Source organism: Anolis sagrei, chromosome X (genome assembly GCF_037176765.1).
Source record: "Anolis sagrei isolate rAnoSag1 chromosome X, rAnoSag1.mat, whole genome shotgun sequence".
Classification (NCBI taxonomy): domain Eukaryota; kingdom Metazoa; phylum Chordata; class Lepidosauria; order Squamata; family Dactyloidae; genus Anolis; species Anolis sagrei.
The window spans coordinates 45187127-45205224 of NC_090034.1; the positions used below are offsets into that span (position 1 = coordinate 45187127).

The following is an 18098-nucleotide window of genomic DNA, read 5'->3' on the forward strand; positions in this document are numbered from 1 at the left end:
TGTTCAGTCCAATTTTATTATGGCAATCTAGACACACTGGGCTCTTCTTCAGATATTTTCAATATGATCAGACTAGATTATTATTATTATTATTATTATTATTATTATTATTATTATTAGTTGTTGTACCCGCCCCGCATTGCTGTGGCCAACCTTCCCTCCCTCTTTCCTTTCTTCCTTCCCTTTTTTCTTTCCTTCTCTCCTTTCTTCATTCTCTACCTCTTTCCTTCATTCCCCTCTTTTTCTTTCTCTTCTTCCTTCTCTTTCTCTCCTTTCTTCCCTCCCTCTTTCTTTCTTTCCATTTTTTTCTATTCTCCCTTTCTTTTCTACCTCTTGCCTGGGTGTCGGCGGAAAGGGAGCCTTGCAGGGAGTCATTTTCACGCATGCGCTGTAATGTCTTTTTGTTTTTGTTTTTTTTTTTAAGTCCTTTCCACTGTGTGTTTTGTTTTGTTTTTATGAGTGATGGTCGTGTATTGTGTCCAAATTTGGTATCAATTCATCCAGTAGTTTTTGAGTTATTTTATTCCCACAAATTAACATTACATTTTTATTTATATACATTTTAGTACATTTAGATTATTATTATTTCTCACCCGCTTCTTCTCAAGATAACATTGGAAAAATCCGAAAGGCATCAGATGCCATCTGATTTTGAAGCAAAGCAGGCTCAGTCATGGTTACAACTTGGTTGGGAAGCCATCAATGAATCCTAAGTGTTGTAGGCCATGCTTCACAGGAAGGAAGAGGCAAAACCACCTCTTGAGGATTCCTTGTCTAAGATTGGGTCACAATAAGTCTATAGATGAGTTGAAGGCACACATGTACATCTAATACCTCTTCTTGTGGCGGGAAGACAATTGATAATATTATTCAATGATGGAATAGGGCCAGGGTAGCTAAAATGGTATCAAACTGCTATAATTGCACAATATGAACACACCTCTGTATACCCCACATCATGTGCATCAAGGAAAGAAGGCAAAATCTGCAAATGGGAACAAATGGGAATGACATCTAGCACATCTACTCCATAGAGACCCCCAGCATTGGGTGGCCATTTCACTAGCCATTTTATTTCCAAGGAGGTTTGGGTTTACAGGAGCTGGTCGACCGTGTTGCCTTGGTAGACACTGAGAATCCCTGTGAACATGGTCTTGCGAAAGACCCCACAGAGGTGACCGGAAGGGGTTGATCCTGCTGTGTACTTGTCCTTGGGTTATTCACTAGAGACGGAGCCCGATGCGAAGCACTACACAGTCGGGTAAGGGAACAAGAGCGTCTTCTCCTCAAGTCGTCCTGGTTGGTCCTGTCCGAGCTACTCTCTTGGGGTCTTCGGAAAGCATCTTCCTGTCTGCGCAGGGCTCCGGCCCCTTCTTTCCCCTTTTCCTGGTGGACAGCTCTCAGTGGTGTCTCCTTTGGGCGAGGGGAAAGGACAAGTCGGTCTCTCAAGGCGGAAGGTGGTGTCAAAAGTAATGGGCGAAGCTTGGCCACATCGCTGCCGGACATCCAAGGGGCGGCCCATTCCTGCTCCCCAGGTTTGGGCCCAAAGAGGGTCTCATCACAATAGGATGGAGTGTGACTTTTCAGCCTTTGGCAAGAAAGAAAGGGAGATGAAATGAAATCTTACCACCTGGTTCATTGTGCCAAGTACTACAAAGCTCTAAAGTTGGGACAATTCTTTAATTTAGTAGTGAAAAGTCACGATTTTGCTAGGGTTGGAAACCAATGTAGGAACCTTAGACAGAGCAGCATGGAAAGGAAAGCACTCATGAAGTTATCTGCTAACTGGAGAAAATAATTCCATTATTATGATTATTATTATTATGATGATTATTTATTACCCACCTCTCCTTGTGGCTCAAAATGGATTACCACATAGCTAAAAGCACATAATCATCATACATATAATCAAATACATATATTACAACGTATTTCCACAAATATATAAATTAAAATATGCAGAACAAAGATATCTCTCCTGCGAGAGAGATGAAGTGGGGTAAGAAGAAGAAGGAGAAATAGAAGAAACAGCAGCAGCCAGTAAAGGTGGTCCCAGTGGTGATCAGCACACTGGGTGAAGTGCCTAAAGATCTTGGCCTGCACTTAAACACAATTGGCACCGACAAAATTACCATCTGTCAGCTGCAAAAGGCCACCCTACTGCATGCATTATTCACCAATATTCCTAGCTAGACACTTGGGAAATGTCAGACGTGTCATCCAATACAACAGCCAGCATAGTGATCTTGCTTGCTGTGTACTAATCTTGTTGTGTTGATGATGAATAATGATGATGATGATGATGATGATATAATAATAATAATAATAAAGCAAACACAAGATGCGAGTTTAAAAATTCATGATTAAAACTGACTGGGGACCCATCTACGGCCCCTTCTATACTGCCATATAAAATCCAGAGTATCTGCTTTGAACTGGAATATATGGCAGTGTAGACTCATATCATCCAGATCAAAGCAGATTATGTGGATTATCTGCTTTGATAATCTAGATTATATGGCAGTGTAGAAGGGGCCTAGGAGTTGTTTGTAAGTTGTTTGTAACTTGGGGACTGCCTATAATTTATGTTCCTGGGATATGCAGGAAAGTTAATTGATCCCAGGAAGAAAAAAGAGGCAGCCTAAGCAGTCTGGAAGAGATGACTGTGACAAAAACAACCTTTGGGATCATTTGAGGTCACATTGGTCCCCTCCAGGAATGATGCAACCAAACCACATCCCTCTGCCACGCAATCTTGCTGTTGTCAACCAACGGATTTCTCCCCAAACTAGACCCATACCTGTATTTATTTCTCTTTCTTGGGGTACCGGCAGACGGAGGTCCCTTGGCGGGGCTGGCACCCACCTCTGGGCTCCACAGTAAGGGTCTTGGGGAAGGGGCTTTGCTCTCCGCCCAGGGAGGGTCAAACTCCGCAGCTGGGACCTGCCGCCCCGCAGAGCTGCCAAAGAGGGTCTCGTCCACAAAGGAGGCTTTGGCCTTGACCCTGGGGCCTCTCGCCCGACGCTGGAACTGGAGGGCGGCGATGCCCAGCTCGGCCGAGGCCTTCATGGATGCCGGTAAGCCAAGTCCCAGCAGGAACAGCCATCCACAGTTGACCAGGGCTTCATATGCCTCTCCTGTGCAGACAAAGAAGAAAATCTCTGTGTTGTCGAAGGATTTCAAGGCCGGAATCACTGGGTTGCTGTGAGTTTTCCGGGCTGTCTGGCCATGTTCCAGAAGCATTCTCCCCTGATGTTTCACCCACATCTATGGCAGACATCCTCAGAGGTTGTGAGGTCTGTTGGAAACTAGGCAAGTGGGGTCTATATATCTGTGGAATAATGTCCAGGGTAGGAGAAAGAACTCTTGTCTGTTTGACAAGAGTCAAGTGTGAACATTAGCCATTGGCCAGCTTGATTAGCATTGATTTGCCTGGCTGGTTGCTGCCTGGGGGAATCCTTTGTTGGGAGGTATTAGCTGGCCCTGATTGATTCTGTCTGGATTTCCCCTGTTTTCTGAGTGTTGTTCTTTATTTACTGTCCTGATTTTAGATTTTTTTTTAATACTGGTAGCCAGATTGTGTTACTTTTCATGTGTTTCCTCCTTTCTGTTGAAATTGTCCACATGCTTGTGTATTTCAATGGCTTCTCTGTGTAGCCTGATATGGTGGTTGCTATAGTAGTCCAGCATTTCTGTGTTTTCAAATAATATTCTGTGTCTAGATTTGTTCATCAAGTGCTCTGCTATGGCTGACTTCTCTGGTTGGATTAATCTGCAGTGCCTTTCATGTTCCTTGATTCATGTTTGGGCGCTGCATTTGAAGCTGCAAGGCCATTTAGTGCTAATTAAGGTGTACAATTGCAACATTCACACCTGCCTCAAACAGACAAGAGTTCTTTTTCCCACCCTGGACATTGTTCCACAGGTGTATATATAAACCTCACTTGCCTAGTTTCCAACAAACCTCACAACCTCTGAGGATGCCTGCCATAGCTGTGGGCAAAACGTCAGGAGAGAATGCTTCTGGAACATGGCCAGACAGCCCGGAAAACTCACAGCAACCCAAGATGTGACATTTGCGGTGACACAAGAAAACAGTCTTTGGAAGACAGTAATCTCTATACCGAACTACCATGGCCCAATGCTATGGAAGCATAGGAGTTGTAGTGTAGTCAGGTCCCAGGACTCTTTGGTTGAGTAGGCAAAAGACCTTTTAAATAGGGTTTAATCTCTTGTCTGGACTTGTCAGGTGTTTTGAACTTCAGCTCCCAGAATCCCTCGCTATTGGCCAAAGTAGGTTTTTGATAGCAAGACTCCAAAACACCAGGAAGACCAGAGTTTAGGGGATACTACTTTATTATTTACTAGCCATCCCCTGCCACGTGTTGCTGTGGCCCACATGGGGGTTCTGTGTGGGAGGTTTGACCCAATTCTATCGTTGGTGGGGTTCAGAATGCTCTGTGATTGTAGGTGAACTATAAATCCCAGCAACTACAACTCCCAAATGCCAAGATTCTATTTTCCCCAAACTCCACCAGTGTTCACATTTGGGCATATTGAGTATTTGTGTAGAGTTTGGTCCAGATCCATCATTGTTTGAGTCCACAGTGATCTCTGGATGTAGGTGAACTACAACTCCAAAACCAAAGGACACTGCCCACCAAACCCTTCCAGTATTTTCTGTTGGTCATGGGAGAACTGTGTGCCAAGTTTGGTTCAATTCCATTGTTGGTGGGGTTCAGAATGCTCTTTGATTGTAGGTGAACTATAAATCCCAGCAACTACAACTCCCAAATGACAAAATCAACATTTTTGAGTGAAGGACATACATTGGGTTGTTAGGTGTCTTGTGTCCAAATTTGGTGTCAATTCCCCCAGTGGATTTTGAGTTCTGTTAATCCTACAAACGAAAATTACATTTTTATTTATATAGTTTTATTTATTTATTTGTTTGTTTATATCCCACTTTCTCTCTCCATACGGACATTCAAAGCAGCTCACAATCAAAAACATTACAGCTTAAAATATACAAATGTACAACAATAAAACAATATGTCCTTATATATCATTATATATTAACAGTAGTAATTATGTTTAATTTATTAGTATAATTACTTCATATTATTATTATTATTATTATTATATATTATTATATTGTATTATTATTAGTATTATATTGTATTACATTATAATATTATTACACTTTAGGCTGGATCTACGCTGCCCTATATCCCAGGATCTGATCCCAGATTATCTGGCAGTGTAGATTTATATAAACCAGTTCAAATAAGATAATCTGGTATCAGATCTTGGGATATAGGGCAGTGCAAATCCAGCCTTAGAAGGCCTTTCACCTTCTCAACCAGAGTCCTGGTGTCCTGTCAAACTACAACTCCTTATGATTCCGTAAAATTGAGCTATGAAGTTCACAGTCATGCCAAACTGCATTGATGAGTTTTCCCCAAAAAACAGGTACACTGTACTGGAGTTCCCATCATACCCCCCATTGGCCAAGGCAGTGGAGGCTTCTGGGAGTTGGAGTCCAAAATAGTTTGGCAATCGCTAGGTCAGCGTTTCTCAACCTGGGGGTTGGGACCCCTGAGAGGGTCTCGAGGAAGGTGTCAGAGGGGTCGCCAAAGACCATCAGAAAACACAGTATTTTCTGTTGATCAAGGGGTTTCTGTGTGGGAAGTTTGGCCCAATTCTATCATTGGTGGGGTTCAGAATGTGCTCTGATTGTAGGTGAACTATAAATCCCAGCAATTACAACTCCCAAATGGCAAGGTCTATTTTCCCCAAACTCTTACCAGTGTTCACATTTGGGCATATTGAGGATTTGTGCCAAGTTTGGTCCAGATCCATCTGTAGAGAAATGTTTATTATAGAGTGTTTATTATACTGTATTTAAACTGTATTTATGTACTACATTTATTGCCATGGCCTAGCTGTGAGGGATAGGTTGCCATGGTGACAAGACAAAGCCTCAGAGGAGGTGGGCGGAGCTTAAGGAGGAAAAGGTTTGAAAGTGGCAGTTAAGCTCCAGTCCGGTGGAAGAGACCCGGGGAAGAGGATAGCCAGTTAGGGCTCTGTTGTGAAGCTGTGAGAATTCAGTAGTTCCTAGAATTTGTGAATATTTCTTCAGCAAGAGAGCTGAAGGTGTTACCTTGTTAGGTTGCTTAGGTTAAAAGAATCTAACAGAGGGGGTCTTCAGGATCGCCAGTAAGGAAAGACTGGTGATCAGTGGTTTGTTCCGAGTATAGGGCAAACAGTGTGGACATTCACAATAGGGAACTCTGAAGTAGTATAAGCACTTCACTAAGAAGAAGTTTGTAGAATTGTATCATCAGAAGCATGTATCTCAAACCAGCCATTTTGTAACATCAAGCCTTGTGCCAAGTTCAAATTCTCAAAACTGCAACAATTACATTCTGTTCACAATAAAACTTGTTCTCTTTATATTTCAAACCTGCCTCCTCGATTGCTGTCATGCTTGGTGCATTCCACACTACCAAAGTCACCTCACAACACAACTAAAGATAAACAGAGACCTAAACCAGCGTCTCTAAACATATTGGTGGCAGCTTAATTGATATCTAAAAGAAGGTTCCTCACAGAATATTAGTGGCTATAAAGAAGATTAATACTTCCTCACATAATATTGTTGACAAGCGGTGGGATTAACGCTTCTTTACATAATTTGGTGGCAGACGACGGGATTCGTGTAACAACTAATCGAGTGCCTTAAGTTTAATTTTAAAATAAGTTGTGAGGTAAAAGTTGTTGAAAACATGGCTACCAGGCGGCAGAGAAAGCTGGCTGAGGAAAGAGAGGGAGACCAAGGGGAAAGCTCGAGCTCTGAGTCAGAGACAGAGCCAGTGCCTATGACAGAAATGGCTTATAAATACAAGCTGGAAATGGAGGAAAAACGATTAGAGATGAAACGATTGGAGATGGAGAGAGAGGCGAAACAAAGAGAATTTGAGGAAAGACAAAGAGAGAGAGAACTGGAGATGGAGGCAAAACAAAAAGAGAGAGAACTGGAGATGGAAGAAAGACAAAGAGTGAGAGAATTAGAACAGGAGTTAGAATTGAAGAGAATGGAGTTTGAGCTAGAGAAACAAAGATTGGCTTTGTCTCAAACATCCAGTGATGTTCAGGAAGGGAGATCTGGAGGGGATACCCCAGATTTGATGAAGAAATTCCCAAAATATACCAAGGAGGATTGTCCAGAGAAATTCCTAATATCTTTTGAAAGATGTTGTCGTGATTTTGGAGTGGCTAAGGAAAAATGGATGACATACCTTAGGCCACAGATAAGTGGGAAACTTTTGCAGATTTATGGACAGTTGCCTGAAGAATCTTATAGAGACTATGATTTGTTTAAGAAACAGATTCAACAAGAGTTTAGATTGACTCCGGAATATTATAGATTTAAGTTCAGATCCTTAAAGAAAGATAAAACACAAAGTTTTGCTCAGGTGGCCTCTAGATTGTCTCAACTGTTCGATAGTTGGATAAAGACGTCTGAGGTAGAAGATTATCAACAGCTGAGGGAACTTTTGAAATTGGAACAATTTTTCCAATTAGTTCCTTATGAAATTCGTTGGGTGATTCAAGATCGCAAGCCATCCACGATTGTAGAGGCAGCGGGTATGGCAGATCAAATAACAACCTTGAAAGAAGGATTTAAAAGGGAAGATCTGCCAGGGGACAAAAGAACAAACAGGCAGCCATTTTATCCACAACAAACGCGCCCACAGCATGAAAAGGGCTCTGAGATAGAAAACACCATCTATAGGAGGCAGGGTGTAATAAGACCAACTGCTCCTGAGGTAAAACGTCGGTGCTATCAATGTGGAAAATTGGATCATATAAAATATCAATGTCCTCTGTTAAGGAATGAGAAAACAACCCTCTTTGTGAATAAAATGAAAGAAACACCAAGGGCAGAAGCAGATACTGTTTCAAAGGAGAGTTCAAGCTCAGAGCCTCAAGAGAAACAATGTCTGTTCATCCTGTCAGGCAGCCCATCTAAGGACTACTTAGAAACCATTTATATTGATAACAAAGACAGGAAAGGACTTCGAGATACAGGTTCCGAAATATGCATAGTGCATCCCGAAATAATACCTCAGAGATTTCAGCAGCCAACCTCTGAAGTAAGATTAAAAGGCTTAGGTCCTGCAATTCCGACAGCGGTCGTGACTTTGCCAATACAATATGAAGGATGGAAGGGTGTGTGGGATTTTGCAGTCAGTCCTGACATACCATACCAATGTTTAATTGGAAATGATTTGGCTGAGGAGATTAAATACTGTAAGATGGCGTGTGGGGAGAAAAAATGTATCAACAAAAGCCCTGAACAGAAAGCCCTGTGTTTTGCCATCCGACAAGATGGGGATGAGAGCCCAGAAGCCAGTGCTACAGTTGCTAAGGTTGTTAAGAAGACAGGAGGAGTTGAGGAAATTCAACAGGAACAAAGAGCAGAAGAACAACCCTATAGATTTATTGCTGGAGATGGTGTTCCAAATATAAAGTCAGAAGTGTACAGCCAGGAGAGACCATGCAAACGAGGAACAAGCCCTGCAGCAGAGCCGATTCCAGTGGCTGATTATTTGAGAACCAGTGAAGAGAGTATAGAAACAATAGGTCTAGAAAGACAAGTGATAAATTCTGAGGAGAAAGAGGAATCCTTGACTTTAAAAGATGTATTTCCTTCAGCTCCACATAAAGAAATTACCTCAGCCGAACTTTTTGACAAAGACAATAAAATAAAATCTAAAGGGAAAGCTAAAGGAAAACAAACTCTGGACGTGACAGTAGAAGCTGATGCGAGTCCAGAATATCCAGGGGTCTTCTGTGAAACAAAGATCCATACATCTGAAGAGAAAGTGAACAGAAAAAGAAGATTTGGCCATGTGTCGGAAGAGAGATCTCCTTTATCCTTGAACGGAGAGGAAGGAGAGAGTGGAGGCCGAGCTGATGGACTGTCAGGAGAGCTGATGTACGCAGACTATATTGGTGGTGATAAAAAGAAAAAGCTGCAATTTCTAGCTTTAGAAGTTTGTCCAGATAGCAGTGATGAGCTTGCCATGAAGAAGGACAATATTCGTGTTCGTTCTTCTAATGACAGTGAATTCTCTTCAGTGCCAAGAAAAGATGCTAAAGGAATTCCAGATTATTCACTACAACCTGATGCTTCATGGAAGCAAGCCATTGTTCTAGCCCTGAAAATCGATGGAAACAGAACTGTTCCTGATAATTGGAAGGTCAGATTAAAAGAAGATACCCCAGCAACAAAAAAGAGAGGAGAAAAGACTTGCAGACATCGTGTGAGGAAGAAAACCATATCTCCAGGTAATCGAAAAGACATCAAGAGACAAAAGAAGAAACCTAAAAAGAAGAAACGAAGAAGTGGAAAAAAAGAAGCTAAAAGATCATCATAAAGAGACATTGCTGTGGACAGTTGGTCCAGTACAACAGAGGTTGTGTTTGAACCATGGGACATTGGACACTAAGACATCTATGTCAATGATCAAATGTGGGAGTTTAACTATTGTGTGGGCTATTAACAAAGTGGGACCATATGTATGGAAAAAAGTTGTGGTATGGTATATAGATAAATGTCTTATAAATTGACCAGACTAGGTAGAAAGTCAATTATATATGTTAATGAGATAGAAACACATTTGGACAAGGATATTTGATGTTTATATGGAGAATTGGATAGAGGATGATCACAGGTAGATCCAAATTATATAAAGGTAATGTATGTGTAATATAGTATAAAATAGTATAGTATAATATTTAAACAAAATGGGTATACTGTTTTATTATAGACTTATAAAATATATGATGTTATTACAGTGGTGAACTGTATATGTTTCATACCATAGATATAAGATATAATCCCATTATAATAAAGTGTGGTAGGTATATATGTTTTACAATAGGCAATAGATATTTACGAATATATGTATAAGTATAAAAATATGAGACTTTGATACCACATCCATAGATGATACTAGAATTTCATAGGTTAAAGGTTTGTATGTATGTGTAATTGAAATGTATTTAACCCTAATATGTTTCCCTTTCAGAATTGGTGTATATGTATTTATTGTTAAATGATATGTGGGATTATTTTTGCTATTCTAGGATTAAGAAATATGCAAAAATATTTTTCTGGGGGGGAAGGTGTAGAGAAATGTTTATTATAGAGTGTTTATTATACTGTATTTAAACTGTATTTATGTACTACATTTATTGCCATGGCCTAGCTGTGAGGGATAGGTTGCCATGGTGACAAGACAAAGCCTCAGAGGAGGTGGGCGGAGCTTAAGGAGGAAAAGGTTTGAAAGTGGCAGTTAAGCTCCAGTCCGGTGGAAGAGACCCGGGGAAGAGGATAGCCAGTTAGGGCTCTGTTGTGAAGCTGTGAGAATTCAGTAGTTCCTAGAATTTGTGAATATTTCTTCAGCAAGAGAGCTGAAGGTGTTACCTTGTTAGGTTGCTTAGGTTAAAAGAATCTAACAGAGGGGGTCTTCAGGATCGCCAGTAAGGAAAGACTGGTGATCAGTGGTTTGTTCCGAGTATAGGGCAAACAGTGTGGACATTCACAATAGGGAACTCTGAAGTAGTATAAGCACTTCACTAAGAAGAAGTTTGTAGAATTGTATCATCAGAAGCATGTATCTCAAACCAGCCATTTTGTAACATCAAGCCTTGTGCCAAGTTCAAATTCTCAAAACTGCAACAATTACATTCTGTTCACAATAAAACTTGTTCTCTTTATATTTCAAACCTGCCTCCTCGATTGCTGTCATGCTTGGTGCATTCCACACTACCAAAGTCACCTCACAACACAACTAAAGATAAACAGAGACCTAAACCAGCGTCTCTAAACATATTGGTGGCAGCTTAATTGATATCTAAAAGAAGGTTCCTCACAGAATATTAGTGGCTATAAAGAAGATTAATACTTCCTCACATAATATTGTTGACAAGCGGTGGGATTAACGCTTCTTTACACCATCATTGTTTGTTTGAGTCCACAGTACTCTCTGGATGTATGTGAACTACAACTCCAAAACTCAAGGTCAATCCTCACCAATCCCTTCCGGTATTTTCCGTTAGTTGTGGGAGTTCTGTGTGCCAAGTTTGGTTCAATTCCATCATTGGTTGGTTCTTTGATTGTAGGTGGACAATAACGCCCAGCAACTACAACTCCCAAATAATACCCCCCCCCCCCCCAAAAAAAAAAAACACCTCCACCAGTATTCGAATTTGGGTGTATCGGGTATTTGTGCCAAATTTGGTCCAGTGAATGAAAATACATCAGATGACAGTTATGAAGTAGCAACAAAAATAATTTTATGGTTGGGGTCCAGCACAACATGAGGAACTGTATTAAGGGGTCGTGGTTTTCGGAAGGTTGAGAAACACTGCTCTCGGTGGTTGCATCCCACGACTCAGAAGAAGATATTGTATTTGTTCCCTGCCTCTCCGCAATGGCAAACCCTCTCCGAGGCAATGTTGCCAAGGAAACTCCGTGCTAGCCTTCGACAATACAAAATCCATGAGACACCAGAGAGGGCTTGAAGGCACTCAATAAGAACCAGGAGAACTGGTCCTGACTTGTACAGGGTCATTCAGTGGGTTTCCATGGCCAGGTGGGGATTCAAACTTGGTTCTCCAGGTCCCCATATTAAACATACATCACAATAAAAATACAATACATATTTACTAATCTATTAACATGCATAAGATCCGGCTTCAAGGGCAGGTTGCCAAAGAAAGTAGACCAGAGCCAAGTAGGTTAATTAGACAGATGGGGATCAGGCCATGCAAGGATTCCCCTCTCTCTCTCACACTCTCTCTCTCTCTAGGTGCATCTACACTATGCAGCTTGACCCCACTTCAACTGCCCTGGTTCAGTGCTATGAGATCCTGGGAGTTCTAGTTTCCCAGGGTCTTTAGCCTCCTCTGGGTGCACCTACGCTGCTGAATGAATGCAACTTGATGTCCCTTGAACTGCCAAGTCTCCAGTCTATGGGATCCTGTGAGTTATAGTTTGGCAGGCATTGGAGAACTACAAATCCCAGGACGCCATTGCACTGAGTTCACCATAGGGCGCGTCTACATTGTGGAATGGATGCAGGTTGACCCTATTTAAATGCCCGGGCTCAAGGTAATAGGTCCTCCTGGAAGTTCTAGTTTCCCAAGGTCTTGAGCCCCCTCTGGGTGCATCTACGCTGCTGAATGAGTGCAGCTTGATCTCCCTTGAACTGCCAGATCTCCAGCCTATGGGATCCTGCGAGTTATAGTTTGGCAGGCCTTGGAGAACTACAACTCCGAGGATGCCATCGCACTGAGTTCACCATAGGGTGCGTCTACATTGTGGAATGGATTCAGGTTGACCCAATTTAAACTGCCCGGGCTCAGGGTAATAGGCCCTCCTGGAAGTTCTAGTTTCCCAAGGTCTTGAGCCCCCTCTGGGTGCATCTATGTTGCTGAATGAATGCAGCCTGATGTCCCTTGAACTGCCAGGCCTCCAGGGTATGGAATCCTGCGAGTTATAGTTTGGCAGGCCTTGGAGAACTACAACTCCCAGGATGCCATTGCACTGAGTTCACCATAGGGTGCGTCTACATTGTGGAATGGATGCAGGTTGACCCCATTTAAACTGCCTGGGCTCAGGGTAATAATAATAATAATAATAATAATAATAATAATAATAATACTTTATTTATGCCCCGCTACCATCTCCCCAAGGGACTCAGTGCGGCTTAAATGAGGCCGAGCCCACAGTACATCAGCAAAAAACAACAACAGCAGTAATACAAAACCATAAAATAAAGCTCATAAACAAAAAATAGGCAGTAAACATCGACAATAACACAATAACATTTAAAAACCAATGGCTGGGCCAAATGTAATAGTTAAAATTTTAAAATAATGCTGGACAAGACCAGGTGAAATATAACTAGGATAGAATTTCGGAAAAGAATGGGGCGTTCAGACAGTTCTAGATCACTAATAAGGTACAATTAGGGACATATTGCTGGGAGTAATAGGCCCTCCTAGAAGTTCTAGTTTCCCAAGATCTTGAGCCTCCTCTGGGTGCATCTACGCTGCTGAATGAATGCTGCTTGATCTCTCTTGAACTGCTAGGCCTCCAGCCTATGGGATCCTGCGAGTTATAGCATGGCAGGCCTTGGAGAACTACAACTCCCAGGACACCATTGCACTGAGTTCACCATAGGGCACGTCTACATTGTGGAATGGATGCAGGTTGACCCAATTTAAACTGCCCAGGCTCAGGGTAATAGGTCCTCCTGGAAGTTCTAGTTTCCCAAGGTCTTGAACCTCCTCTGGGTGCATCTACGCTGCTGAATGAATGCAGCTTGATCTCCCTTGAACTGCTAGGACTCCAGCCTATGGGATCCTGCAAGTTATAGTATGGCAGGCCTTGGAGAACTACAACTCCCAGGATGCCATCGCACTGAGTTCACCATAGGGTGCGTCTACATTGTGGAATGAATGCAGGTTGACCCCATTTAAACTGCCTGGGCTCAAGGTAATAGGTCTTCCTGGAAGTTCTAGTTTCCCAAGGTCTTGAGTCCCAAGGTCTTCAGCAGCATAGAAGCTCCCAGAGGGGGCTCAAACCCTTGGGAAACTAGAACCTCCAGGAGGACCTATTACCCTGGAGCAGAAGCATCTATGCTGCTGAATGAATGCAGCTTGATGTCCCTTGAACTGCCAGGCCTCCAGGGTACGGAATCCTGCGAGTTATAGTTTAGCAGGCCTTGGAGAACTACAACTCCCAGGACACCATTGCACTGAGTTCACCATAGGGCGCGTCTACATTGTGGAATGGATGCAGGTTGACCCAATTTAAACTGCCCGGGCTCAGGGCAATAGGTCTTCCTGGAAGTTCTAGTTTCCCAAGGTCTTGAGTCCCAAGGTCTTCAGCAGCATAGAAGCTCCCAGAGGGGACTCAAGACCTTGGGAAACTAGAACTTCCAGGAGGGCCTATTACCCTGGAGCAGAAGCATCTATGCTGCTGAATGAATGCAGCTTGATGTCCCTTGAACTGCCAGGCCTCCAGGGTACGGAATCCTGCGAGTTATAGTTTAGCAGGCCTTGGAGAACTACAACTCCCAGGACACCATTGCACTGAGTTCACCATAGGGCGCGTCTACATTGTGGAATGGATGCAGGTTGACCCAATTTAAACTGCCTGGGCTCAGGGTAATAGGTCTTCCTGGAAGTTCTAGTTTCCCAAGGTCTTGAGTCCCAAGGTCTTCAGCAGCATAGAAGCTCCCAGAGGAGACTCAAGACCTTGGGAAACTAGAACTTCCAGGAGGGCCTATTACCCTGGAGCAGAAGCATCTATGCTGCTGAATGAATGCAGCTTGATGTCCCTTGAACTGCCAGGCCTCCAGGGTATGGAATCCTGCGAGTTATAGTTTAGCAGGCCTTGGAGAACTACAACTCCCAGGATGCCATTGCACTGAGTTCACCATAGGGCGCGTCTACATTGTGGAATGATGCAGGTTGACCCCATTTAAACTGCCCAGGCTCAGGGCAATAGGTCTTCCTGGAAGTTCTAGTTTCCCAAGGTCTTGAGTCCCAAGGTCTTCAGCAGCATAGAAGCACCCAGATGGGGCTCAAGACCTTGGGAAACTAGAACTTCCAGGAGGACCTATTACCCTGGAGCAGAAGCATCTATGCTGCTGAATGAATGCAGCTTGATGTCCCTTGAACTGCCAGGCCTCCAGGGTATGGAATCCTGCGAGTTATAGTTTGGCAGGCCTTGGAAAACTACAACTCCCAGGATGCCATTGCACTGAGTTCACCATAGGGCTCGTCTACATTGTGGAATGGATACAGGTTGACCCAATTTAAACTGCCTGGGCTCAGGGTAATAGGTCTTCCTGGAAGTTCTAGTCTCCCAAGGTCTTGAGTCCCAAGGTCTTCAGCAGCATAGAAGCACCCAGAGGGGGCTCAAGACCTTGGGAAACTAGAACTTCCAGGAGGGCCTATTACCCTGGAGCAGAAGCATCTATGCTGCTGAATGAATGCAGCTTGATGTCCCTTGAACTGCCAGGCCTCCAGGGTATGGAATTCTGCGAGTTATAGTTTGGCAGGCCTTGGAGAACTACAACTCCCAGGACGCCATTGCACTGAGTTCACCATAGGGCGCGTCTACATTGTGGAATGGATGCAGGTTGACCCCATTTAAACTGCCTGGGCTCAGGGTAATAGGTCCTCCTGGAAGTTCAAGTTTCCCAAGGTCTTGAGCCCCCTCTGGGGGCATCTATGCTGCTGAATGAATGCAGATTAATCTCCCTTGAACTGCTAGGCCTCCAGGGTATGGAATCCTGCGAGTTATAGTTTGGCAGGCCTTGGAGAACTACAACTCCCAGGACACCATTGCACTGAGTTCACCATAGGGTGCGTCTACATTGTGGAATGGATGCAGGTGGACCCAATTTGAACTGCCCGGGCTCAGGGTAATAGGTCCTCCTGGAAGTTCTAGTTTCCCAAGGTCTTGAGCCTCCTCTGCGTGCATCTGTGCTGCTGAATGAATGGAGCTTGATGTCCCTTGAACTGCCAGGCCTCCGGGGTATGGAATCCTGCGAGTTATAGTTTAGCAGGCCTTGGAGAACTACAACTCCCAGGACACCATTGCACTGAGTTCACTATAGGGCGCGTCTACATTGTGGAATGATGCAGGTTGACCCAATTTAAACTGCCCGGGCTCAGGGTAATAGGTCTTCCTGTAAGTTCTAGTTTCCCAAGGTCTTGAGTCCCAAGGTCTTCAGCAGCATAGAAGCACCCAGAGGGGGCTCAAGACCTTGGGAAACTAGAACTTCCAGGAAGACCTATTACCCTGAGCCCAGGCAGTTTAAATGGGGTCAACCTGCATCCATTCCACAATGTAGACGCGCCATTTAAACTGCCCGGGCTCAGGGTAATAGGTCTTCCTGCAAGTTCTAGTTTCCCAAGGTCTTGAGTCTTCCCCGCCGAACCACAACTCGCAGGATCCCCTATCTGGAGCCAAAGCAGTTCAGGGGAGGTCAAGCTGTCCTCATTCGACCGTGCAGCATATGCACCCTTTTCATTGTTTGCATCTCGTTTCCCTGGGAAACGACTGCAAAGCAGCAGAAAACCAGCCAATCCAAGCCATCTCTGGCTTTTGCACACGGCCTGAGGCATTCTCTTCCCTTTCTTTTTGCAGTCCTACCTTTTCAGCCCGGCCCCGATCCCCCCCTCGGCCCCGATCTTACGGTTTGCTCGCCTCCTTGGCCCCTCTTTCGGCCACCGATCAGCTCCTCATGAAAGAAGACGAGGAACAACTCTTCACTTCCGGTTCCCATTCGCGGCTCTTGATTAGAGCAAGACAGGAACTTGCTGGCTTCTCTGCTTTGCTTTCTGATGGCTTGGTTTCATGCACACACAAAATATTATATTTCAGGCTGTGCGTCTCTGCAACATAAATGACTGTCTTTTTTAGGCTTGGGTGTCATACACCAGATCTCTCATGAAAATATCTCAGGGTACATTTAAACTCTACAAATAATATAATATAATATTGTTGTTGTTCATTCGTTCAGTCGTCTCCGACTCTTCGTGACCTCATGGACCAGCCTACGCCAGAGCTCCCTGTCGGCCGTTACCACCCCCAGCTCCCTCAAGGTCAGTCCAGTCACTTCAAGGATGCCATCCATCCATCTTGCCCTTGGTCGGCCCCTCTTCCTTTTGCCTTCCACTTTCCCCAGCATAATTGTCTTCTCTAGGCTTTCCTGTCTCCTCATGATGTGGCCAAAGTACTTCAGCTTTGTCTCTAGTATCTTTCCCTCCAGTGAGCAGTCGGGCTTTATTTCCTGGAGGATGGACTGGTTGGATCTTCTCGCAGTCCAAGGCACTCTCAGCACTTTCCTCCAACACCACAGCTCAAAAGCATCGATCTTCCTTCGCTCAGCCTTCCCTAAGGTCCAGCTCTCACATCCGTAGGTGACTACAGGGAATACCATGGCTTTATAATATAATATAATATAATATAATATAATATAATATAGCATAACATAATTAATATAATACTTTTTAATATTATATTATGATATAATACAATATAATATTATTATATAATAATATATAATAAGGATCCAATGCTATGGGATCGAATAATACAATACAATATAACAGTATATTATTATATGACTATCTATCTTCTATATATATAAAAATGCTCTGTTCATAATGAGTACCTTAAAAACAAAAGAACCAGTGAACGAAATCACACCAAATTTGGCAACAAAACATCTCACCACACAAGGAGTGACCATCACTCAAAAAAATTATGATTTTGTCATTTGGGAGTTGTAGTTGCTGGGATTTATAGTTCACCTACACTCAAAGAGCATTCTGAACTCCATCAATGATGGAATTGAACCAAACTTGGCACACAGAACTCCCATGACCAACAGAAAATACTGGAAGGGTTTGGTGGGCATTGACCTTGAGTTTGGGAGTTGTAGTTCTCCTACATCCAGAGAGCACTGTGGACTCAAACAATGATGGATCGGGACCAAACTGGGCACAAACACTCGATACACCCAAATATGAACACAGATGGAGTTTGGGGGAAATAGACCTTGACATTTGAGAGTTGTAATCACTGGGATTCACAGTTCACTTACAATCAAAGAGCATGATGAACCCCACAAGCGATAGAATTGGGGCAAACTTCCCACACAGAACCCCCATGACCAACAGAAAATACTTAAGGCCATCCAATCTAACTCCCTTCTTCAGGGCAAGAAAACGTTATCAAAACCCTCCTGACAAAGAGCCATCCAGCCATAGATTAGATAGATAGACAGACAGACAGATACATATGATTCACACACAGAGAGATATAGTATCATAGATTTGAAAGGGACCCTTAAAGAAGGACAATGATATGTTGCATGTTCCAGGGTGGGCAAACCAGACACTCTCCACATCAACAGTGACAAAGAAACAAGAAGTACGGTTTACCTGCAAGCATAAAGAAATTACGTATATTAGAAACCAACACTTTCTCATTACTT

General features: G+C 43.3%; 1 protein-coding gene across 2 annotated transcripts; it reads right to left on the bottom strand.

Annotated features, from left to right (window-relative positions):
• Positions 1 to 504: 504 nt before the first annotated feature.
• On the bottom strand, positions 505 to 16472 carry RITA1 (RBPJ interacting and tubulin associated 1). Of its 2 annotated transcripts, none has more exons than XM_060785434.2 (3): positions 16293 to 16472; positions 2801 to 3137; positions 505 to 1588 (listed from the first exon to the last, which is right to left on the bottom strand). In XM_060785434.2, the coding sequence occupies exons 2-3, from the start codon at positions 3067 to 3069 to the stop codon at positions 1072 to 1074; spliced, it is 786 nt and encodes a 261-aa protein (XP_060641417.2). In that variant the 5' UTR covers positions 3070 to 3137; positions 16293 to 16472; the 3' UTR covers positions 505 to 1071. The 2 variants fall into 2 exon arrangements, with proteins under 2 accessions (XP_060641417.2, XP_067329377.1); XM_067473276.1 differs by lacking the exon at positions 16293 to 16472 and adding an exon at positions 16250 to 16278.
• Positions 16473 to 18098: the final 1626 nt, after the last annotated feature.